General features: G+C 44.8%; 1 protein-coding gene across 1 annotated transcript in view; it reads left to right on the forward strand.

The window, feature by feature from the left end:
• The window catches only part of CD36 (CD36 molecule), an 87,040-nt gene that overhangs the window by 30,944 nt on the left and 29,699 nt on the right, over positions 1-26,397 (forward strand). Inside the window, exon 2 of the mRNA XM_033162433.1 lies at positions 11,192-11,425. Coding sequence (XP_033018324.1) covers positions 11,306-11,425 — 120 coding nt within the window. The 5' untranslated portion in view covers positions 11,192-11,305. The remainder of the gene's footprint in view (positions 1-11,191; positions 11,426-26,397) is intronic.

A 26,397-nucleotide genomic window follows, 5' to 3' on the forward strand; every position in this document is an offset into this window, starting at 1 on the left:
GAAGCTAAAGCAGTTGCTGGAAAGAAAGGATATGTTATTGTACCACTCAACCTATGGTCCCATTATGTACTAATTGAAGCTTTGGAACTTTCTTGAAGTCCCACAAAAGAGTGCATTGCAATCATCTAATCTCTGTGTTATCAAGGTTTGAATTAAGGTGGCCTAGTCTTTGCAGTGTAGCTGGCAAATCAGCCGCGGCTGAAAAAGGCCTTCAGGGCTATTGCACTTCCATAAGACATTTCATGATCCAACAGGAGAAACTTGGCAGTCCCTCAGTCATTTGGGCTAAACCTCAGTTTACCTCAGTTGTTTGGAGCATCAGTGATTCTGGCACATGTTCAGGGACTTCACTACTCCATCCAGATCCAATGAAAAGGGAAATGGCATTGGAAATAATCAGCATACTGTTGGCTGGATATTTCAAACTATGGCACCTAGAGGAATCTCGTAGGTGAGGAATATCAGGCCTGGGATCGGAAAGATAGGGCTGCAGTTTGGCTCTGAGCAATCCCACAGCCACAGCCACAACCCTTGCTGTTCCAGCTTTACAACTTGTGCTTTTGTATGGCTGTGATGCGTCCTTGAATTCTGATAAGCCTTGCTTCTCTGGATAGAGAGGAGTATGTGTTTAGGCTAGAAAGTAGCCCAAAATTCACATTTGTTTCTCTGTCCACATTTGCTCCTGCCCTTCACTGGCATCTAGACTTAGGGAGGTGGCCCAGAAGGGGAAGGTGGCCCTCAAGCTAGCCCAGAGGCTTCATGGTAGACAAAAATGGTACCCTGAGGAGGACCAAAGACAACTCCAATAGGGTGTCAAAATAGCGTCCTAGTGCTGCCTTCTGAAACTTACTGCCCCATGAAGAACTAGAGTTGCTACAAAGCAGTGCCCTTCAGCCATATCCCCAAGTGATTTCAAGGGACCCTAGAGTTATCAGACCACCTAAATCTCTTGGGAGGTGCAGGAGAGATCACAGTTCTCTGGGTGGAAGTAGCTAACACTAAGGAAGACTGACTGGGTGGCAGAAAGCCTTGACTCGGCTGGTAATGGACCACCAGGGAACAGGAGGGATGGCAGCCGTGTTAATTTTGCGTAAAGTTCTTAAGCTTCAGACCATTACCAAGCCAACTTTTCAGCACAGCAACCTTGCTTTCCTGTGTGTCTTGTGCTCTCTGTTTTCCCTTCTCTCTCAAGTGGTAACCTGAGCAGGCTTGGTATACTGAGTGTGGAAATAAATACAGTGCCTTCCCTCTTTGTTTACCTCCCATGTATGTTGGAGAGGATTAGTGAAGTATTAAGGTTAATATCGGGGAAGAGTTTAGTAGACCAAAAGTGCCACATAATTGTTGAGAGTGATTAGTGAAGTTTCTTCATCCATTCAAACCAGTTCTCCTGGATTGTCCAATCCAATATATACTTGATACCTTGCCTTTTGGTTAAAGGCTACTGTACTGGAAGGAGAGAACTGGATGCAGTGTGAGTTTGTCTTATTCCACCACCACCCCTGCTGTGGTCGGTGCTTGTTGTGAAAAGTAGGGGAAAGGGTTTACTGTCCTGACTTCTGGCAGCACGTCTTGATCTCTGGAGACCATTAAGCCACTCAGGCATTTAAGTCTCTGCAACTTGCCTTTTTTTTGTCCCTACTGAGGCTGATGAAAGATCAACGGACTCTTGGAGAACTGGGCAGTCTTGTGGTGCCCTAGGTTGCTATAGGGTTGCTACAGCAACCTAATTTCTCTGTGAATAAGGGCTCGGCAAGCTTTTCTGCAACTCTACAACTCCTCTTGGAAGGGCTATTGAGAGAGAGAAGTTCATCCATTCTTCATCCAGGTTTGTTGGCATCTTCAGACAAAGATGGTGCAAGCCCTCAACTAATGGATAAGCTTTGTAGTGGTCTTAGATGCCAAGGGGCTATGTGGACTGGGAGATAGGTGTCAAAACTCATCTGGAAAGCTAAATTTTCATGTGAAAAGAAACTTCACATGTGAGGACTCCTAAGAGAAAATGTTAACATGTGTGCACGTGAACATACATAAAACTTTATGTGTTCCTCTTGATACTTGGGAATAGGTGTATTTTCAATGTCAAAATATTGTTTGGATTTGGGCCTGTAGGTAATCATGTATGCATTGATGTTTTTTAAATTACTCTAAGAGGCCAACAAGTGCTGAAAGATGCATCCAAATGCTAAGTTTTAAATTGTTTCTAATCATGTTTATAATCCGTTTGAGCTAAATGGCTTCATCTAATTAATTTCTAAAGCTAATGGGTGTATGAACAAGTGGCACTCTTTTCTATCTTTGTGAATCTGTGGTGCTGCAATTCTAAACATGCTTGCTACAGAGTAAGTACCATTTTGAAATCTATGATTGAGCAATGCTAAGTTTCCCCCTTGTTTCTAGTTTTATTTTCTCTCCAGCCTTCCTTCGTTATAACTACTTGGTAAATTTAAAACATGTAATTTGAAAGATGCAGCTAAATTACCATCTGGGAGTGTTTTCACTCACAAGAAAGTGTAAAACTAAGGAAGGCAGTGTCAATCCCTTGTATTCAATATTTTTCTGTATATGGGAGGGTCACTGCAGGAAAATAATGACCTGGAAATATTTTAGGCATATTGCAGTGGGATTTTTTTTTTTTAAATAAAGGAGTCATGCAAAGTAAAGTAGAATCTGACCGGAGAGAAATGACTCCCCTCTGCCCCCTTTGTATGTATGGACCTATCCCCTTGTGGACTCTTATGGGCTTTCAACATTGTGCTTTCCAGATGCTGTGGACTACCAGTCCCATAGTCTCTGACCTTTGAACATGCTGGCTGTGGCCAATGGGACTTAGAGTCCAGCAACTTCTGGTGGGCGCCCACAATGGCTACATCTGCTCAAAGGGTTCTTCCAGCGTCAACACTTCTTATCCTTGCAGGTGTTTTTTTCTCTTTCTGTTGTGTTTCTATCCCATGATGGATTTTGTTACAGATAAGTGCCCTAGTTAAGTCACCTGATGTGCTGATATGGTCGCATGCACCCAACTTTTTGTGCCGCAACCTATTCTTTCCAAATAGTTTCCATTTCCTTGGAATCAAGGAGGTTAAGTAGGAGAGAGGTCAGCACAAAGAGAGTGCCTTTTCCTGCCTTGCATAAGCAGAAGTGCTTCCTCTAAGACAAATTCACTATTGGATATCACATTTCCTGTTTTCTATCATGGAATCAGAGTATGATATCTTCTGTGATGGCAAAGTTGTGCCCCGAGGAGGGGTGGGAGAATTTGTAAGTTTCTATTTCCCATTTTTCCAATCTGAAGTTCAGCTCTCAACATTTCAGTTTGGGCAGGGGGGAGAAGCAGCCTCATTAAAATTCCACGTTCTAGGGCAAATCTCTTCATTTTTGCAAAGCAATTTTGCAAATACTTTTTTTGCAGTTTTCAACAACTTACGCTGTTTTGTATACAGCTTGCCCTCGTTGTATGCTTTTTTTTGGTAAACATAGCTTGGCTAGAGAATTGTGTTACAAAAGTCAGAAGAGTTTGTGAATACTTTCAGAAAGCACAGAGTAGGTAGATTTGCCTTTTAAGTGCAAACTGAATCAAATTTCTACCTCACCCCTAGCCACAAATCCGTAATTCATAAAGCAGACTATATTAATAATATACTGAGCAGACAATAATCATATTCGAATTGTTCAAAACCTCATCCCCTCTGAAGCCATGTGGTAGCTGCACATTTATCTGCCTGCGAAAGGGCAGCACAATCTGCACACAGCACACCTTGGAGGTGGGTGGAGGATCCAAAGGCAGGGGGCCACCACAGAGGAAGCCTGTCCATGTTAGGGTAGACAAATCTGAAAATTTTGGTTTCTCACTTTTCCAATCTTAAACCCAGTTCTCCATAATTCTGCAACATTTGGTAATACATCATTTTAAATCCTTGTGAATACAGTGGTACCTCTGGTTGCAAACAGGATCTGTTCCAGAGGTCTGGCCGCATCCCAAGGAATTCGCAACCGGAGGACTGCTTCTGTGCATGTGTGCACGGCGAATCCCGGAAAAATGCTTCCGAGTTTGCCACATTCACATCCCGAAGTTTATGTATCCAGAGGGATCTTAACTCATGAGCGAGTCAATACGAAAGGAAGTGCTCCCTCAGATGTTTAGGTCCCGAGATGCTGCAGGTTTTATATATCCATATCAGCACCTTGACTTGGGCTTTGAAATAATTTGGCAGCAGGTGCAGTTTGTTCAGTATGTATGAGTTTGAACAGTTGTGCCCACTAGGATGCATTTTGCACAAACTGGATAGCCTTCAAGGCTCACAAACTATGTTGCACTGCGTAGCAACTCACGTGCCATTTGCCAGCCCAGGTGACTTCAAGAAGCTAGTTCTGTCCCTCAACTCCTAGATACGTTCGCCGTTTATTTCCCCCACCCCGCCCTCTGATTTCTCCCCCCTCCCCATTGATACCCTGCTTTTTAAAAATATTCTTTTCTGTCCAAAACATTAAAAAAATGGGGGATTCTCCTTTTCCCCAGAACGGAATCCTGTGTTGTCATGTTCAAACTTTCTGTGGGGAGGGGGGGGGGGCAAAAGCTAAATTCACTGAGAGAGACAATAGCTTATTTCCTTTTTGGCTCTTTCACTCTGGAGGAATTTGATTACATTTATTTGACAAAAGAAGGAGTTGAGATAGCATTGTGATCGCATGCAGGATGCTCAATTTAGCTAGGAAAACAATGGCCTTACACAAATGTTTACAAAGCTCCAGAAACTGTCCAAAAGGAACATGAAACTGGAACATCTTACTATACTGTGTGAGAGGGAAGCAGCATTGGGTGTGACGCTTGTTACAGGGACAACTGATCTGCTTAAGGAGTTTCCCTTCTCTCACCCTGGCCCATGCCTTACTTGGGTCACCAATTCAGCCCCCTCCTTGCAAAAAGCAACACTGTCAGTGAAACTTTTTTTGCTGGTATAAATAGCCATTAAATGGCAATGCACATTCAGAGCATCTTCTGGCAATAAATGGAGAAGTCGAATAAGCCATCTGCCCCATGAGTTAATGGATTTTATTTTATTTTATTTTTGTCATTAGAAGGATATGCATTTGTTCTGTTGACAAAGTTTCTCTCAAACTCCTTTACAAGGAGGGGTCTCTTCTCTCTCGAGGTAAGGAGTTTAGAAGTTGTTTAAACATATTCAATATTTGTGGCAACTTCTAGGCTATTTCATATATTGGAAAAACGGTTTCTCTGCATTATTTGTAAGACATCTGGCTATTTAAGCAGCTTCAGTAGGCTTGTTCTGTGTGTTTATCTTTGGTTCCTTTATGATTTTAGACAATTGGAGAAACACAGTTAAAGACTCCCTCACCTTCTGTGCCGAGGGAGTTCTTCTCTGAGTTTTGGATTATTCCCTGAATACTCAAGAAATGCTTGGCAATTTTATTTGAGTACTTGTATTTAATATCCTGGGATATTTGGGTTCAGTATTGGACAGCTTATGTGTACTGGCATTTTGTTACTGACCATTTGGCAACTGAGAGATCACATTTGTTTGCTAAAGCAAGATATGCCCAGAAGTCTGGAGCATTTAATTTTGAATCCAAAACTTGAATGGAAGGATTGGAAACTCTTTTGTTGTTCAGAACTTAGAACCTTTCTAAATACTCCATTTGGTGCTGCTGTAATTTTCACATATAAAATGGCAACACCTTAACTTGAGTATTACAAGATAAACAAATAAACTCCAGGTGTATACAGACATCATTTTAGCCCTTTGTTGCTGCCTGATGTACTCGGGTTTCTCAGGTGCAAAGGAGGACAGGGTTTGTAGGAACAGAGGAAGCTGGCTCATAAGGAGCCAGACCTTTGCTCCACGCAACCCCATGTTTCATACACTGACTGGCAGCAGGTCTCCTACCTAGGGCTGGAAAAGATGCTAGGAATTTAATCTGTGACCTTCTGCATTCAAAGCATGCATACTGCCACTAAGCTATAGATCTACTCAAAGAATAGATAGTCCTCATCTAATCAGACCCTACAAGGCTTCAATTTCCAAATGTACCTATTAAATAGAGTCAAGGGTCAGAGAGGATGTCCCTGAAATTCTACCAAGGATGTCTGCAGCATGTCACTAATGAGGGGAGAGACGACTGCAGCTTCTTCAGTAAAACTAATGCATAAATATTGTGAAACATGAGGTTTGCACAAGCCTTCTGCAATATGCCCTCTGGCTCAAATGATTGGCAGAGATCCCGTAGCGCTGTGGCAGCTAAATGAATATCTGTCCAGATAGAAAATCATGTAGGATTCTCTGGACTTCCTCACAAGAATACTGTGTGCAAATATAAACAGACTGTACTGAAAGCTTCCTTCCTTACTTTCTTTCCTTACTTTTTTGTAAGATCTTCTGAAACCTTCCAAGGTTTGTTTGCATACTTGTGAGTTTTACCCCAGGGGTTGTCTTTTTTTAATTGTTTCCTTAATCTCCTTCTAACAACAATCTGTGTTGTCAGTAGCTCAGTCACTAATGGTCTCTTATTGACCCTCAACTGCAGTTATCAATAACCTTGTTACTATCTGAATACATTGAACTATTGTGAAATATTAATCAACATTGTGTAACTTGAAGGATGATTCTAGACTGGCTGTTTTTTTTTTACAGTTACAGTGGTGGATAGAATTTTCAGTAGCTGGCAGACTCTGCTAAATAGCTTGTTGCAAAAACTCGACAGTAGTTCAGTGCACACTGAACTACTGTCTGAAAAAAAGATTATGTGCTAGTACCAATATGTTTTCCAAGAGGTTGTTTACCATGCAGCCTCAGGAGAGTGTTGGGTAGACAAATATGGAAAAGGTGTTTCCTTCTCCTGAAGTTAGGATGACTTTTAAAAAAAAATGAACTGAGGATAGAGACTTCTTTCTTGTATCCCTAATCTATCAAACTGCTGCTTAAGTATCTCACAGCATGGACCCAAATAAATAGTCATTATTAGGTGTGCACTTATAAGGAGGAGAACCAAGATCACACCTGCTGTACCTAACGTTTACATGGTGATCCAAAGGGGGCCTTGTGCACATACAACTATGGGTTCACCCGCTGTGCAATTGGATAAACACTTCATTCACATCTATGGGTGACTGCATGGAGGTCAACACCGAGGGGGTGAGGGTGGGGTGGGAGCTCTCCTCTCCTTTCTCCATAGCCCCACTTCACAAGTGGTCCTTAGAGTGACTTGTCTGCTGCACTCATCTGCTGTTGTCTCTGTTGGAATTGCTGGATGCAGCTGGGGTCCCATCTGCACTACGCTGTTATCAGTGGTGGGTTTAGGGTATCATGACTGGTTTGATTGCACTGGGCATGGAACTTTGGGGTGCCACAAAGGGTGCTACAACTATGATGTAGCAAGGAAGGTGAGAAGCAGGCAGGGGCAGTGGCGGAGGAAGGCTCCGCGGTACCTGGGGGGACAAAGGAAACACCACGGGGGCAGGGCGCCGTGGCGTCACGTTGTGACATCACGACACCCCGCCCCTGGGGCATTTCCGGGAGTGCCGCCGCCGCTTCTGCAGCTCCCTTTTAAGCCGAAGAGCCCCCTTTTAAGCTCTGCGGCTCAAAAGGAGGCCGTGGAAGCGGCGGTCCGACGACAGAGGCGCACTCTGTCGTCGGGCCGTGCGCTGCCACTCCCAGGGTGACAGAGGGAGCGGCAGCGTGTGGGAATGGTGGGAGGGGCTGCCGCTTGTCACCCCCACGCGCCGCTGTTCGCTCCGTCGCCCCGGGAGCAACAGCACCGCACACACTATGTGCTGCTGCTCCGGGGGGACGGAGCGAACAGCGGCGCGTGGGGGTGACAAGCGGCAGCCCCTCTCGCTACTCCCCACGCACCGCCGGTCACCCCGGGAGCTGCAGCTCCTGGGGTCATGGAGGGAGCGGCAGCATGTGGTAATGGTGGGAGGGGCTTCTGCTTGTCACCCCCACGTGCCACCGCTCGCTCCATCGCCCCGGGAGCAACAGCGCACGGCCGGGGGAGCACCCCGTCCGTGCAGCCCTGCTGCTCCCGGAGTGACCGGCGGTGCGTGGGGAGTGGCGGGAGGGGCTGCCGCTTGTCACCCCCACCTTCCCCTGTCACCCGGGGCGTGCCGCCCCCACCGCACCCCCCTAGCGACGCCCCTGGGCAGGGGCACCAGATATTGGCACCACCACTGCTGAAATTTGAAAGCCCCACAGTCTGCCACTGCTGTTATGAGTTTAGGAGAGTGGTTAGGCTGCATGCCTGAGACTGCCTTTTAAATCTAGCATCTAGTCATTAAGGTAACAAAGGGTGTGGCACAGAGGGGGCACCTGGCCTGCCAGTAGTACATGTAAAAAGGGTCTAGAAGTCTTGGTGGACCACAAGCTGAACATGAGTCTTCAGTGTGATGCAGCAGCTAAAAAGGCTAATGCTATTCTAGGCTGTATTAACAGAAGTCTAGTGTCCAGATCGAGGAAAGTAATAGTACCACTCTATTCTGCCCTGGTTAGACCACACCTGGAATACTGTGCACCGCAATTTAAGAAGGATGTTTGCAGAGAAGGGCAACCAAGATAAAGGGTCTGGAAACGAAGCCTTATGAGGAAGAGTTGAAGGAGCTGGGCATGTTTAGCCTGGAAAAGAGGAGACTGAGAGGAGACAGGATAGCCATCTTCAAATATCTCGTGGAAGATGGAGCAAGCTTGTTTCCTGCTGCTCTGTAGACCAGTGGCATCAAGTTACAAAAAAGGAAATTCTGACTGAACATCAGGAATAAGTTTCTGACAGTAAGACCTATTTGACAGTGCAGCTGACTCCCACAAGAGGTGGTGGACTCTTTCCTTGGAGGCTTTAAGCAGAGGTCAGATGGTCATCTGCCGTGGATGTTTTAATTGACATTCCTGTACTGCGCAACCCTCAGGGTCCCTTCGAACTCTACGATTCTCTGTTTCCATGATTCTATCATAAACATCTTTGTAGAATCATGTCCCTGCATCTCAAGCTACACAACTACAGTTTGGAGTGTATATAATCTCCAGTGCGGCATTTGAATCTTGAAATTAACTTTAAAAATAGATTTTAACTCCTCTGTCTCCTTCACCAGACTCTGCAGCAGACATTTTGGTGCTCTGTTCTTGCCAGGAAGCAATGTTACACCTGTGGAAAAAAACTCTCAACTGTAATCTTGAAAATTAGCATGCAGATATCTGCATCTGTGTGTTCTCCTATGAACTGACCCAGCCCCAAAACTCATAATCTGGGGCCCTTCTTTGTGTGCTCTTTCCATGAGATGTTGGGGGGACGGACAATAAGAGAATGGGCCTTTTCTGCCTACTTGGGGAATTCTCTCCCCGGGGAGGCTCAGCTTGTGCTTTTGTGACATATCTTTAGGCACCAGGCAAAAACATTCATCTCCTCCCAGGCCTTTGGCTTATTCAACAATCTATGGTCTTTTAATCATATTTTTATTGTTGGGTATTGCTTTGTTTAGGGATGTGGGTGGCGCTGTGGTCTAAACGACTGAGCCTAGGGCTTGCCGATCAGAAGGTCGGCGGTTCAAATCCCCACGGCGGGGTGAGCTCCCATTGCTCGGTCCCTGCTCCTGCCCACCTAGCAGTTCGAAAGCACGTCAAAGTGCAAGTAGATAAATAGGTACCGCTCTGGTGGGGAGGTAAATGGCGTTTCCATGCGCTGCTCTGGTTTGCCAGAAGCGGCTTAGTCATGCTGGCCACATGACCCGGAAGCTGTATGCCGGCTCCCTCGGCCAGTAAAGCGAGATGAGCGCCGCAACCCCAGAGTCGTCCGCGACTGGACTTAACGGTCAGGGGTCCCTTTCCCTTTCCCTTTCCTTTTCTTGCTTTGTTTGTTATTATATTACATACCTATATACTCGAGTAGAAGCCGAGTTTTTGAGCACATGTTTTTTGTGCTGAAAAAGCTGCCCTCGGCTTATACTCGAGTGAGGCGGGCGGCGGCGGGGGGAGGAGCAGCCCGTTTCGGCCGCTGATCCCACCAACGCCGCCTGCCTCTCTCGCAAGGGCAGGGATCGGAGCCGCGGTTGGGAGGGGTACTGCGGAGATGGAGAAGCAGCAGCAGAAGCAGCAGCTCGGGGGGGGGAGGTGTGGAGAGGAGCGAGCGTGGCTCCTGCTTGCCCTTTCCACCTTCCACCTTTCCACCCTCCTTGCCTTCCTCGCTGCTGCTGTGGAGAGAGAGTCTGCTTCCCGCTCAGCAGCTGATTGCAAGAGATAGGCAAGCCAGATAAGAGACACTAGCAATAAAGGAGGCTGCCTGGGAGAGGGGAGGTAAAAGCATATGGATCCTCAGGATTTTTGCATTGGGTCACCCTAAATTCACCATCAGCTCACATAGCATGTCCATGGCTACAGCCTGCACCAAAAAAATCATGCATCCACTGTTTCGTGGGGCCACAATGGTGCAAAAACGTATATTAATTTGTCTAATCTCATTTTGGGCTGCTCCTTCCTCCTCTTCCGCCTTTGTCGCTGTTGGCATTTCCCACCCTCGGCTTATACTCGAGTCAATAAGTTTCCCCAGTTTTTTATGGTATAGTTAGGTGCCTCGGCTTATATTCGGGTCGGCTTATACTCGAGTATATAAGTATTTCTTTATACTGTGGTCCTTGGATTGTGTATAAATTTAATAAAGAAAGAATTAATACAGACCTGCTGAAGAATGCAGCAACTGATGAAGAATTGTGTGTGCAGGTTATGTGCAGGTTCAAATTGGAGCTTTAAATGCTTTATTAAGCATGGTGCTTTTCAGTGTTGTTGGTCTCTCATGTTCAGCTGCAGGTTGAGGGTTGAGTGACCACAGATGAACCTGGCCCCCTAAGACCAATCTTTTGATCCATTTTTCTGATGCTTCTTGCTCCAATATTGGGTACAGTGTTTCCTGTGTGGAGAGAGGGCTTAGGGCTAAGTAGTCAGCAATCGGCACATGAGTATGCATGAGTATTTGCTGTGCTTGAGTACTTACTTTTTAATGTTGCGAAATGTAATAATACATGCGAAAGGCTGCATAACTGAATTCTCTGCTACGACCTGCAAGAAAACGAGTGTGTGTGTGTGTGTGTGTGTGTGCAACAATTTTTTTTAATGGTTGGATTGGTGTGAGTGTGTTGGGTGGTATCTCCAGCTGTTGCTCATATTGTACTTCGTACTTTGATCTCTTTTGAAAGCTCATTTAGGACCTTGCTGTGTTGAAGGCTGCTGCTGGCGAGAAGGGTGCATGTGTTCCTGGACGGCAAAGTTGTAAGAGCTCCCAGAGGTGGAAGAAATTTCAGGCTAGAAGGATGGGCGGTTTCCTGAACTGTGGTTTGCTGAGTGGAGCAGTCATTGGAGCGATTCTAGCCATCCTTGGAGGTGCCTTGATACCGGTTGGAAACTATTTTGTTGAGAAGACAGTAAAAAAGGTAACGAGCTTCTATAAATCCTGTACATTTTGCTGTTGTTCAAATGCCCTCCTTGGTCTCCTAATGTGGTTATTACAGTGCCATTCCCCAAACACACCTAAAACAAAAGTGGGTTTGCGTGTGAAAAGAGTAAACCCTGTTCCAATACTAAAAATGAACTCCAGGATTGAGATGCATGCAGAAGTGTCCCAGTTCTATGCCCTTGTTTTGCAGTCTGCTTTAGCTTGTGGACTTTGGGTTTCCAGCTTGAAGTCCTCTCATCTTTCCGTTCCAGAGATGCCTTTATTTATTTTTGGCAGCCAATGTAACTTGTGATATTCAGTTAAAGGAACTTTTCCTAAATCAATCTGCACCTATGAATGAGGGAGGGAGGGAGAGGATACTTAATTGCAATTACTTGCTTCATTTTAAATTACTTCAACACTCTATTTCTGAACAAAATAAAATAAAAAAATCCTTCCAGTAGCACCTTAGAGACCAACTAAGTTTGTTCTTGGTATGAGCTTTCGTGTGCATGCACACTTCATACCAAGAACAAACTTAGTTGGTCTCTAAGGTGCTACTGGAAGGAATTTTTTATTTTATTTTGTTTTGACTATGGCAGACCAACACGGCTACCTACCTGTAACTCTATTTCTTGATAGAGTAGAGGGTTGGAGACCATTTTACCAAATCTATCCAGGGAGAGGAGAAATTCAGCAGTTCCTTGTGAGTGGAGCCCACCATGTAGTGTCATTCTGGGACATTTTGTGTCATGTGGAAACAGTGGGAAGTGGCCCTTTTTCTTGAGGAGAGTGAAAGAAAATAATATAAAAATGACTTCTGAGAAACTTCAGCTATCTATCTGAAAATCAAAACTTTCCTATCCCCATTCCAAGCTCTTTGGTATGAATTTGGAATGCATTTAATGAAATTTGAAGTTTCAGGCTGACAAGACCAAACTTTCCCCACGACTTTCTTCTGGGCACTGGAACCTGGGGGAATATTCTTAACCCCCACCCACCCTACTGAATGTTGGCATGCATATGTCAATCCAGACAATCTCTGCGTATGTTCAGAAACTCAGACACCGTGATAAATGTTGACTGTCATTGAATTCTGGTTGGCACCAGATCAGTGCAGATCAAACTGAGGAATTTATGTTTTATTTTTGGTCCTTGGAGAAATTCATTTGGGATTGTTGGCATTTATTCACATGTGAATTTCAGTGTTCACCAAGGTTTAGATGATCACTGTACACACTACAGCCTAAAATTCTGTCAGGGAACTGTCCCCGGTTCAGCGTGAGGTGGTGGAAGGGCTTTTGGGAGGCTACAGGGAGCCCTGGCCCCACCTGACTAGCAGCACCTCCTCCAGCAGAGGAAACAGCGATGTCTCCAGTGGGGAAGGGCAGGCGACCAGGGGCCATGAGCGTAGGGGCTCTGGGGATGCTGTAGAGACCCTGCACTCCCCTTGCCCGACGGGCAAGGAGGGAGGCACGCCATTTCCATTGCCCAAAACGCTCAGAGGGGTGAAATGCAAGGAGGAGAGGTGGAGACTGCAGGTGCCAAAATTCTTATGTTGGGGTTACAACCAGAAGGGCCCACTCCCAGATTCTGCGAGCGACTGATACGGACATGGAATTGTAGCTCTGCACTGTACATAGTATGCACAATAAACCTGTTAAAAGACAGGCGGGACTTTTGCCTCGTTACTCGCGAGCAACCATCACACGGACCTTACACATTCAATTGTATGTTAACAAGAGCATGTTATTGAGGAAGTTACTTTGACTCCCCCCCCCCCCAATAATATACATCTCAAATCTGTGAGCATACAGCTACTTTCTTCGAACACTGAATACTTGGGGTGATCATTGAATGCTGCGAGTGAAAGTCCACTTGTGCAATGCAACTTGTTTTCCTATCTGCTCCCCACATCTTTTCCATAACATTTTCTGGAGGGTCCACTACCCCCACAGAGCTGATTTTAGAGGGACACAAGGGGCTTCAATGGGGAAGAGAGGAAGGAGAGTCCTTTTTCGCTAAGGGAAGTCCATTCTGCTGGTGGATGGACTCAGCTAGCTATCACCTGGAATGTTTAAATATATATTAGTTGCCAACAGCAACACGCTTTCTCAATCATCATTTAACAACCTTTTGTTGTTGTTCAGTCGTTCAGTCGTGTCCGACTCTTCGTGACCCCATGGACCAGAACACGCCAGGCATGCCTATCTTCCACTGCCTCCCACAATTTGGCCAAACTCATGCCAGTCGCTTCGAGAACACTGTCCAACCATCTCGTCCTCTGTCGTCCCCTTCTCCTTGTGCCCTCCATCTTTCCCAACATCAGGGTTTTTTTCTAGGGAGTCTTCTCCTCTCATGAGGTGGTCAAAGTACTGGAGCCTCAACTTCAGGATCTGTCCTTCCAGTTTATTCCATGCTGCTAATGACACTGGCAGAACAGAAGCTTTATTTGAATCTAAGATCTGCGACAGATTTTGATGCGTGATGTGTCTTTGCATTAATCAATTTTTTTTGGCACTGTACAGGAGTGCCATTTTGACCCTGTGACCATAGGTGCCCGGGGTCATGGGTGCCATGCAGCATGCATGGCCCCGGCCCTGAAATTGGTGGGTGCCCAGCCCCTTCATGGGGAATTTTATGGGTGCTTAGACGGAATTGGCACCTATGGCGCTGTAGATGACATTTGAAAAGTGGTTTGCTTGAAATTTTTGAAACCCGGTTACAACAAGCCATGTGAGATCTTAGGGGGTGGAGCTTATAGTCACTGTAAAAACACCCCCCCCAAAAAACCAACCCCACTGTAAAGTGCATGTTTATGTACTGCTGTGTGCTGAATTTCTCTGGTATCTTGTTCAAGAGCCAACATTTCATAACACTTATCTTTTTATCGGTAGCTAAACTTTATGGCACAATACTCCATGGTTGGTTCCAACACTGAGTCATAAAAACTAGGGAACATGACTTTAAATACAGATAAAATGGGTTTCATTCCGGGAAGATGGAATCAGCTGGTGGGGAACTGTATAAAGTGAGTTTTTGCTCAATATTAGCTGCGGCAGAATTATTACTAAAGTGTTTTTCCAATAAAGCACTTTTGATTTCAATGACTCTTTTTGCTTGTACAGGGGCTCTTAGAGCAAAATGAGTTCCAGTGTTGTGGATATTTTTTAAAAGCATTGAGGCATCCTAAAATTTTAGAAAGCTAAATTCAGACTGGAGGCTAGAATATTGTTCCTATTGATGTGTGTTTGTCTTCCTGATATGAAATACATTTCTTTGAACAGTGGTTTCCAAATGGGCTTTAAAAATGGGTTAAAATAAAACCTGGGCTTACTCTAAACTGCTTGGGGTTCCTTCCAATGACAATATCAAAGGTGTTTGCCTATAATTACTAGTCTTCGAGGAGGAGGAGGAGGAGGAGGAGGAGGAGGAGGAGGAGGAGGAGGAGGAAAATTCTGGGATGCATTCTCAGTTCATGCAAAGTGATCGTTTTGCCCAACAATGTTGGCCAGATTTCCATATGAACTTTATGTTACCTAGAACACTTTGCAGAAAGCTGGGCATTACTTAGCAGGCTAGTTACTTGTGTAATGTTTTTTGTTGTTGAAACGCACAGGGTAGGGTGCTCCCAGAGGGTGGATGTTGTGGGATTTGTGCTCCTCAAGCACACAAGTTTCTTTTAAGCATCCACGTGATGTTTTATTTCTTTGTTTACTTGTTTTTATTATTGTCCAGAGCATTTGCTGCCTGCTTTTTAGCCAAGAAGGCTCCCAGAATGACTTACGCACAGTCGGTTAAAGCAGGGGTGAGCCCCTGGATCTATCTCACCCCCACCCTGGGATCCAATGTGGCTTGTGAGGTCGTTTCACCCAAACCACGCACACCTGTCAATCGGTTGACATCACTTGTGATGTCAGCTGGTGGGTGGGAGTGTGGGGGTCAATTCTGCACAGCTGTGAGTGTCTGTTCCCAGCAAAAATTAAACAGCTTAACAGTCTACAGGTGATGGTTAAGCCCTGCATAATTCAGCCAAGCCTGATCTCTGGGAAGAGGCGACTGTGGTGAAAGCAAGCCGGCATCATTTCAGAAAGGAGAGCTACCATCTCCTTAGAACTGTTTTGGGGAGGCTGGACCGCGCAAAAGGGTTTATCGTTCTCCTTTCCCTGGGAGGTATGTATTGAAAAAGGGTTAAGTTCTGCTCAGTTTTACTGCATGTAGCTCCCCGGGAAAGTAGAAAAAGAACTGCTTTTGCAAGCATCAGTCTTCCCCAAGTGCTGTGGTGAGGGGCCCATCCACATGCCAATCATGCCACACAGTGATGACATCACATGACTGACAGGTGGGTGGCCCCTCCCACATGTCAAAGTTGACCTGCCAGGCTGATCCTGACCAGCAACACTAAACACCTGGCTTCTAGTTGAGGCCAGCTGGACCTCTGTAACACGACAGTGGTCCTTATGGGGCCTGGAATCGTCCATTTAAGATTTACACCATTGCCAATCCAAAAACTGCATTGCATAACCCTTCCACATTTAGATACTGGGGTTCCATGTAAAATGTTTGGTACTGCATGTGGGAAATAGAGTTGGTATGAGCAGGGAGCCACGGTGCTTGGAACCGGAACACACCCACAAAGAGCACATTTTAAAATATTTACTGTGACCCTCATGAAGAGCAGTCTTTTGGTGTTAGGACTCAAAAGTGGATTGGCAGCATTGTACAGATCTCTTGGCTGATTGTGTTTGTGCTCTTGAACAGTCACTCAGTCAATACTTTTGAAGTGTTGCCAAAATACTGATGAAATTGTGTTCTATGGGAGCTTTCTTGTATTCTTTGCAATTTAAATTACTTTGGGTTTTTTTCGTTGGTTTTTTTTTAAAGTTCAAAGGGAAGAATTCAACTTTGTCCAAAGGTGCTTTTTCTGCCAGGGCAAGCATTTTGGCTTGTCAGACTCTCCTTCCTCTGTGTTCTGCTCCAGGGGGTTCCCCAACCCTCCAAGCCAATTTCAGGGGCACAGCAGGACATGGGGTGAGGAGAGGGGGAAGCCCCATTGCTCAAGCAGATGCCTTTGCACAGGGCTTCCGCTGATGGGACTTGTTAGTCGAATCCGGACCAGTATTTTTAGGGAAAATCTTTGAAATCTATTTGTAGGACATCAGCTTTTCTACCAAAGGAAGCTGAGGTCTGTTCAGCATGAGAACAGGGTTTGGGGAGGTTTGGAGTGCAATATTGGTGGCGCTGTGGGTTAAACCACAGCGCCTAAGGCTTGCTGATCAGAAGGTTGGTGGTTCGAATCCCTGCGATGGGGTGAGCTCCCGTTGCTCGGTCCCTGCTCCTAAGAACCTACCATATTTTTGCTCCATAGGGTGCACCAGACCATAGGGCATACCTCGTTTTTAGAGGAGGAAACAAGAAAAAAAATTTTTCCTGGTTTTCCTCCTCTAAAAGCCCTGTTTTTTTGAGGATCAGCTAAAAGTTTTGCAGCTTATTTGCAAAGGGAAAAGCCCTGGTTTTTTGAGGATCAGCTAAAAGTTTTGCAGCTTTTTTTGCAAAGGGAAAAGCCTGGTTTTTTTGAGGATCAGCTAAAAGTTTTGCAGCTTTTTTTGCAAAGAGGGAAAAGCAAAGCTCCTTTTGCGAAGGCAGAAAAGCAAAGAGGAAAAACCCCATTTTTATGGGGTTCAACTCACATTTCTGCAGCTTCTAAAGGAAAGGGAGCCTTTTCTACAGTTTCCAAACAACCTCCCTCTGCAGCACATTCAACAAAGGAGGGTGGGGCTGAAAGGGAGCTGGGGACTCTTATCTCTCTCCTGATCTCTTGCTGATCAGCTGCTGAGCGGGGTCCTTTCAACACCCCCTTTTCTCTTTGTAAAATAAAAAGCATGATCCTCTTTTGGCCCCTGGGCAATTCAGTTCCAGGGACCACCATTCGCTCCATAAGACGCACAGATATTTCCCCTTACTTTTTAGGAGGAAAAATGTGCGTCTTATGGAGCGAAAAATACGGTAACAGTTCGAAAGCACGTCAAAGTGCAAGTAGATAAATAGGTACCGCTCTGGCGGGAAGGTAAACAGCGTTTCTGTGTGCTGCTCTGGTTCACCATAAGCAGCTTAGTCATGCTGGCCACATGATCTGGAAGCTGTACGCCGGCTCCCTCGACCAGTACAGCGAGATGAGTGCTGCAACCCCAGAGTCATCCGCAACTGGACCTAATGGTCAGGGTCACTTTACCTTTACTTTTATGTCTAGTGCTATAAATTAAAATTCATCGTGAACGTCTACTCTGCCTTCTCCATAGAACTTCCTTAAGTCATCTGTGGCTCCACTGCACTATTCTTGTATCCTGTGATTTTTGTGTGCCGATGAAACACAGCTTTGCTAATGTGTCAGATTTTCTCCCCCCCTCCCCCTCCGCCTCCATCCAGTCCCCCGTCTTCATATACCTGTGTGGTTTCTGCTTAGATGTTCTGCTCCATCTTGGAAATGTCTAAATGTAGATTGTAAGCTCCGCAGAGCAGGGATTGGACTCTTTGCATTTGTATGTTCTGTAAAGCTTCAGACATGCTGATAGAGCTGCATACATTAATTAAAGCAGAGGTTTTCAACCTTTTTGAGTCCACGGCTCCCTTGACCAACTGCATTATTTCTGCAGCAGCCCTGTGGGGTTCAGGAGCCCAGTTGTGTTGTCCCTTTCCTGCAGAGCTGGCAGCCTCTCACCCTTTCCCAAACACCCTTCCTTGTGGAATGTTCTCTCAGCCTCCTCTCCTCTCCCTTCTCCTTGGGAATCTTCCAGGCAGCAGAGGCGTAGGAAGGTCAGGTGGTACCCAGTGCGGAAAATTTCTTGTCACACCCCTCCATTGATCCCCCCCCCTGCAAAAATGGTTTTACGTTGTTTCATATTTTCTTACAAAGGAATAATAACAAGTAATAATAATAAAAAACTTTTATTTATATCCCGCCCTCCGCGGCCGAAGTCGGGCTCAGGGTGGCTAACATCAGATACATAACATTGGTATAAAATCAAACAATAATTAAATTACCTCCTAAAAACATCTCAAAATCAAATTAAAGTCTAATTAGATGGCTTTCCACAGGGTTAGGGTTGGGAACAGTAAGTGCTCCACTGAACTGAAATTTCAGCCTTCACGACATAGGAAAACACATAAGTAAACAGCTATTTTTAAAAATACATTTATTAAATTTTATAAAAACAATTAACAAAAACAAACAAATACAAAACAATACAACCAAACAAAGAACAAACCTACAATAAAAACAAAAATCCTTATTACTGTCACTAACTTCTATTCTTTACATTGATTATTGACTTCCTCTCATCTCCCCTTCCTGCGTTCCTTGTCAATCATCTTTAGTAATTTCTATACGTCTTGCAAAATCTTATTTTACTATAAAAATACCTAATCATTAGTCTTATCTAATATCTTAACTCATTCTCTCACAATTCCTAAACACTTATCCAAACTCTAAATCTACAGTTTTAGATTTTCTTCCAAATTATATCAATTTTTCAATCATACAATGATTTTTAAATACAATTTAAATTTCTTCCACTCTTTTTCCACCGCGTCGTCCCTCTGGTCACGAAGTTTCCCGGTCATCTCAGCGAGCTCCATATAGTCCATCATTTTCATCTGCCATTCTTCAATCGTTGGTATTTCTTCTGTCTTCCAGTTTTTAGCTATCAAAATTCTTGCTGCTGTTGTGGCATACATAAATAAAGTTCTATCACACTTTGGAAGTAAACAGCTATTTTGGTGGAGGATGGTCAAGATATTAACCGATATGCATGAAATTTCATATATAGCTATATAATCCCTAGTATAGTGAGATAAGACCTTTGGATCAGGCATTTTTTTTTAAAAAAGTTTTTTTTTTATGAACCACCCTAGTAGGGCAGTAATAGTTCCTTGCTAATTTGTCACCCCCTCCATTATGGAAACTGGGGAGGCCCGCCCCCTATGCCCCCCTTGCTATGCCCCTGCCAGGCAACTCCTGCTTCCATCCCTGGTCTCTGAGCTGTACCCCACCTCACCGTAAAGAGAGGCACCTCCCAGAGGCACCAATCGCCTGCTGAGTTTATAGCCAGGGTTGCTGCAATGAATACCTGTGCAAGCCTTTGGGAGGCAGAGACACAAGAGGGCATCAGAGGAGGGAGGGGAGGAAAGAGGGACAGAGGCCAGTGTTGCCTGCGGCACCTCTGACCAACTATTCAAGGCACCCCACCGTGCGATGGTACATTGGTTGAAAACCACTGCATTAAAGTGTTCAGCCTTCATCCTTGTTCTGAGAATCTGTGTTGGGGAAACCCTGGTCTTCCGAGACTTTGCAATACTTGACTGTGTTTAAACAAATTCAATATAGCAGGCTGGTAGTTCTGAACAGAAGCTTCAAATTAAAGCGTAGGACTCCAGGGCAACCAAGGTAGAGCAATGTGAAATGTCCAGGTGTGTATAGAGTATCGTCCAAGAAACGAAGGTGTGCCCATATCTCCATTATTTACGAGGCTGAACTGCAATTAAGCTTCCCAGTAAGGGGTAATTTTCTTTAACCAGCTTAGGTTTCGGAGGCTGGTGGCATGAAAATGTAAAGGAAACTGAAACCAGCTTGTTTGGGGTTTTGGAAGTAGGGAAGGAGATTGCTAAGTGGAATTGGCACAGAAGTTTTAAATTAGATGCATGGAGTTCCTGTGTTCTCTTTTAGAAATGGGTTGGCAAAAGGGCATTTTTAATGTGGCATTTTTGCCGTATTTCCTTGAATTGCTTACTCCAGAATGAGCAGCCAAAGAGCCATTTTTTTTTGTCAGTCTAGATAATTATTTAGCACTACTGGAAGACATACCAATAGTATTGCAATGTGTGGGGCTATTTTATCAGTTTTGGCCTCCCCTTCTGATCTTTAAATAGTGGCTTGCTGAAGATTGACTAGCTATACGGATTACAAGGGACAACACGGCACAAGTCCTTTAGCCACTATTTGTTCTGTCGTTCAGTCATGTCCGACTCTTCGTGACCCCATGGACCAGAGCACGCCAGGCACGCCTATCCTTCACTGCCTCTCGCAGTTTGGCCAAAATACTATATTGACACTATACTGACACTAATTTTTAAGTGCCCCACTCTAAAGGAAACAAGACATAACAAGCAATATTATCCATAGCACTCTTGGGTCAGCTTCTTGATCTTCATATCTGATAGGCAGGATCTGGTGGGTTTTGTGTTTTGCAAAGAAAGTGGTTCTTTATGAAAACTTACTCTGCAAACTGCTATCTACTGATTTGAAAAGTGACCTGACTTTGCCCTTGGCTATATAAATAAAATGACTGCAAGCTATTCTGAGATAATGACATGCATTGCATAACTGACTTGGGTTACTCAGTTTAACTTTTTAAAAAAATGTAGTTGAGATACCCCTACCCAAACTTGTAACAGTTAACTCATCTCTGTTCTGCAAAGTGAGAAAAAAGCAGCTCATGAGTGCCCTGCATCAGACTCCTGATCCAAGAAATATGATGGTATGACGTACGTGTAGATCTATATAATGGAATTGTGGGTGATTCCCCACTTCTTCCTCCATTTCATCTGCATATTTGCTTCTGTTAGGGCTGTGTATCCAGTGCCAATTCAGGGAGAGTGGCCGGCAGGAGGGCCAATTGACCAGGGCCTCAAGCTCAAAAGTGGACCTCAAATTTAGACACTTGTTAATGTTTTGGCGAGACGCGGGTGGCGCAGTGGGTTAAACCACAGAGCCTAGGGCTTGCTGATCAGAAGGTCGCCAGTTTGAATCCCCGCAATGGGTGAGCTCCCGTTGCTCGGCCCCAGCTCCTGCCCACCTAGCAGTTCGAAAGCACGTCAAAGTACAAGTAGATAAATAGGGACCGCTCTGGCGGGAAGGTAAACATTGTTTCTGTGTGCTGCTCTGGTTCGCCAGAAGCGGCTTAGTCATGCTGGCCACATGACCCGGAAGCTGTATGCCGGCTCCCTCGGCCAACAAAGCGAGATGAGCACCGCAACTCCAGAGTCGTCCGCGACTGGACCTAACGGTCAGGGGTCCCTTTACCTTTACCTAATGTTTTGGCATTTGATCAGTTTTGCAACTTGTTTTTATGTGCATTGGACCAAAATGTGACACAGTCTCTTAGCTTTGAGCTGCAAATTACAGTGGTACCTCAGGTTACAGACGCTTCAGGTTGCAGACAAAGCAACCAACCAGAGGTCAAGTGACTACTGCAGTCCTATCATGCTGTGCACTCCTGGCAAACAGGATTACAGTGGTACCTTGGGTTACAGATGCTTCAGGTTACAGACTCCGCTAACCCAGAAATAGTACCTCGGGTTAAGAACTTTGCTTCAGGGTGAGAACAGAAATCACGCGGTGGCGGCATGGCGGCAGCGGGAGGTCCCATTAGCTAAAGTGGTACCTCAGGTTAAGAACGCACCATTTTGGCTCAGGGATGGGGAAGCTGTTGCTCTCTGGGTGTTGCTGCACTGTCTGCAGCTCCCCTCATCCCTGACCACTGGGCTTGCTGGCTGGGTCTGATGGAAAGTTCAACAAAACCTGGAGGGTCACAAGTTCCCCATCCCAGGTTTAGCATAACAATCCTAGTTTATTTCTCTTTGAGAATTCTATTGCATATGAGAGACTGACAACATTTAGCGTATCCCCAGGAATGCAAGCCTCAAAGTGTTTCAGGCAATAGCCATCACTACTAGCAGGATATTTTAAAATGGCATATAAGTAACTTCCAAGTAGAAAGTCACAATCTTGTTTTACTGTTTTTTTTCTTCCCACATAAAAATGCTGGGTCTTGCAGAATATGCAAAGCCCTTTTGCCAGGAATTGCAAGAACACAATAGTCTCTTTTGCCCACTTACCTCTGCCACAGTTCCACTGTTTCGAGAAAAAAGAGGGAAAATAGGATACACAGGAACTGCATGCGCACACACAGATACACACGATGTGATGCATTGGATGTGATCCAGCCTTTATATTTATCCTGGTTTAAGAGTGTTCAGGATTAATGAGGATGTGGCTAACTTGACCAACTCATTCGAAGGCCAACCCTCAGTGCTGGAGTGCAGAAGGTCTCTGGGTCAGACTGAGTAAGCCTCGTGTCTGATATCTCAGAGAGTTGTTGCCAGTCAGTGCAGAAAACACAGACTCGTCCATTGTGTTTACATAAGTCAGGAGATGAAGCAGAATAGTCACTATGCTAAAAAAAAATGAATTCAGCTTCATTGAATGTCCCCAAGTTCTAGAAGAGGAAAACCAATTTGATAAGGATATAATATAAATTCTCACTGAGGTGCATGGTGTAATTGAGATGCTTCTTATTGCAGGTTTCCCCGTGCAAATCTAGACCCCTGCTCATAGGAAAAAGCTCCAGGAGAAAGTTGTTCTTCCTAACAGGCTGGTTTTCTCTGTGTGGATCATAGCGAAGCACCTGAGGTCCCACCTGCAGTTTGAAGAGGGAGTCTCAGGAATACCGTCACAGAATTCTCTCTAGAATAAAATGACGGAAGGCTTGGGTTTCCTGTCCAACCTTACAGCTCAGGGGAGGTGGGGAGCATTTTCTTTGATGCGCATTTCAGGGATGTGATCGGAATGGCAAGTGCTAGCATGTGCACCATGGCTTTTGTTGCTTCACGTTGATGCTGTTAACACCCTTTTAATCGGTTTGTGGAGATTATGGATTGTTCTGCAAAGGGCAAGGAGGCCTTTGCTATAGGCTGGTTCTGAATGTTGAATTTCCATCAGGGTGACTGTTGCTCCTTCCCTTCCAGTTGTGGCCCAAATCAGGCTGCCAGATGAGTTTACCAAGCAGCCTGACTTCCCACTCAAGGAATTAACTTTACCCCGTTAACATGGGATGAGCAATAGGAGAAAACGGCTGTCAGCTGTTTAGCAGCGGTTGGTGCCAGTGAACTTTCTGTATGTTTGTGTCTCATAGGTCATGTAAAGATGGCCTTTTTTCCCCTCTGAAGGCCTTATCCAAAGTCCCAGACAAAGCATGTTGACCTTTCCCCAGTAGATTCCTGACTTTTCATTTCAACTTCTCCTCTTTCTCAGTGCTCCACATAATCCCTGGCCTCCTGGGACCTGCTCAGTGTTAAAATGCTAGGAATGTTGAGTCAGGGTGACACGAGGAATATTGCCATCAGGATTTTGCCTTCTGGAGCACTTCAGGCAGATCCTGTGACAAAGCTTTTTAAATAACAAAAATGGGTTGCCCTCTCTATCAAGTTCTGCTTACTCTCCCCCCCCCCAATGCATGTTACATTTCTTTTCTGTCTGGCTCTCTGTGAAGGGACTACAGACTCTGAAATGCAGTGGTTCCTGCATTAGATGGAGTTGTGGCATTTGCTTAGCAGGTTTTGACAGCACTGGGAAACACACACAAAGTGCATTGAAGGTCTTAAGGATGAGATCTTTTCGGAACCATTTGGTCCCAAGAGTCAACTTAATGAAAATAAAATCCGCTTCACTTAGCTGACAGCATTCCATGTTGAACTGGCTGCCTGCAGGGCTTTTTTCCAGCTGGAACTCACTAGAACTCAGTTCCAGAACCTCTCAGGGGGTGCCATTGCCATTAAAAGAGAACAAGGGAGGCGTTCAAGGTGAGTTCTGGCACCTATTTTTCTAGAAAAATAGCACTGGCTGCCTGTATGTGTTGCACCTGTGCATATTGCCAGATGCCAAATGGATGTAAATTGGCAGGAGGGCCACATGGCCTTGCCTGACTCTGAATAGCTCAAGTTCAGCTCAGTGCAGTGTATGCCTGCTGTACAGACACAATCCTTTGTTGCATATTTTAGAGTGAAGGTTAAGTCCTTGGCAAAAAGATGAAGTAATTATTTCCCACAGGAGCCTTATGGGGACTTGCTCAAAAGCTGCTCTTTTGCAAACTTTGAGAAGACATGTGAAAATCCTTCCTTTATTCACTCTGACTTTAAGTCTTCATTTCCTGTTGTTTAAAAAATAAATTTCCAGACATTCCCAATAATGGCTAAGGATGATTGCTCAAAAGATGGCAAAAGGATATTTCTAAGTTTATCGGGGGGGGGGGGGGGAGGCCAAGGATTAAACATAAGATACTTACATATATAAAAGAAAGAGGAGGCTTCTCCCTCCCAGATATTAAATTGTATTATGAGGCTGCATGTTTGGTTTGGATTAGGTACTGGATAAAACTGGAAAAGGAAGAAGCATTAGATTTGGAAGGTCATGATAACAGATATGGATGGCATGCATACTTATGGTATGGGAAAGGGAAAGTATATAAAGGATTTTACAATCATATAATCAGGAGATCACGAGAGTGTGGGAGAGGTACAAAGATTTAATATAACAAAAGACACTATGGTGGTTATCACCAGTTGAAGCTTCGTTGCTCAAACCACTTGGCAAAAATGGAAGTGGCCTACATACAGAGACTTATTGAGAGATCAAGATGGAAAATGGAAATTAAAAGATTAAGACAAAATTAAAGATCATGTTCAGAGTTGGTTGCATTACAGACAATTAAATGAGATTTACGAGGAAGATACCAAAAAGGGGTTTAGCTATACAACCTCTAGATTCCAAAAGGAGGTTATAGAATAGGAGTAGGCAACCTAAGGCCCATGGGCTGGATGTGGCCCAATTGCCTTCTAAATCCAGCCCGCGGGCGGTCCAGGAATCAGCATGTTTTTGCATGAGTAGAATGTGTCCTTTTATTTAAAATGCATCTGTGGGTTATTTGTGGGGCATAGGAATTTGTTCATTCCACCCCCCCCCCCCCAAAAAAAGGAAGAATGGGAACTTTTTACAAATTATTTAAAAAACCAACAAAAGGATTTGGACTCCTTGGCAGGTTTTGAATAAACACCCACAAATTTATTAGTAGAACATATGATAGATAAGGTAATGATTCTGTTGTTGTTCAGTCGTGTCCGACTCTTTGTGATCCCATGGACCAGAGCAGGCTAGGCACCCCTATCCTCCACTGCCTCCTGCAGTTTGGCCAAACTCATGCCAGTCGCTTCAAGAACACTGTCCCACCATCTCGTCCTCTGTCGTCCCCTTCTCCTTGTGCCCTCCATCTTTCCCAACATCAGGGTCTTTTCCAGGGAGTCTTCTCTTCTCATGAGGTGGCCAAAGTACTGGAGCCTCAACTTCAGGATCTGTCCCTCCAGCGAGCACTCAGGGCTGATTTCTTTAAGGATGGATAAGTTTCATCTTTTTGCAGTCCATGGGACTCTCAAGAGTCTCCTCCAGCACCATAATTCAAAAGCATCAATTCTTCGGCGATCAGTCTTCTTTATGGTCCAGCTCTCACTTCCATACATTACTACTGGGAAAACCACAGCTTTAACTATATGGACCTTTGTTGGCAAGGTGATGTCTCTGCTTTTTAAGATGTTGTCTAGGTTTGTCATTGCTTTCCTCCCAAGAAGCAGGCGTCTTCTAATTTCGTGACTGCTGTCACCATCTGCAGTGATCATGGAACCCAAGAAAGTGAAATCTCTCACTGCCTCCATTTCTTCCCCTTCTATTTGCCAGGAGGTGATGGGACCAGTGGCCATGATCTTAGTTTTTTTGATGTTGAGCTTCAGACCATATTTTGTGCTCTCCTCTTTCACCCTCATTAAAAGGTTCTTTAATTCCTCCTCACTTTCTGCTATCAAGGTTGTGTCATCAGCATATCTGAGGTTGTTGATATTTCTTCTGGCAATCTTAATTCTGGCTTGGGATTCATCCAGTCCAGCTTTTCGCATGATGAATTCTGCATATAAGTTAAATAAGCAGGGAGACAATATACAGCCTTGTCGTACTCCTTTCCCAATTTTGAACCAATCAGTTTACAACTGCAGAGAACAATATGTATAAACAAACCAGAGAGGGGAGCTGAGGGAAGTCTTTGGACAGTGGGAGAGGGAGGGTTGGGAGGGGGAAAAGAGGGGTGGGAATGT

Source organism: Lacerta agilis, chromosome 10, assembly GCF_009819535.1.
Source record: "Lacerta agilis isolate rLacAgi1 chromosome 10, rLacAgi1.pri, whole genome shotgun sequence".
In the NCBI taxonomy this organism is placed as follows: Eukaryota; Metazoa; Chordata; class Lepidosauria; order Squamata; family Lacertidae; genus Lacerta; species Lacerta agilis.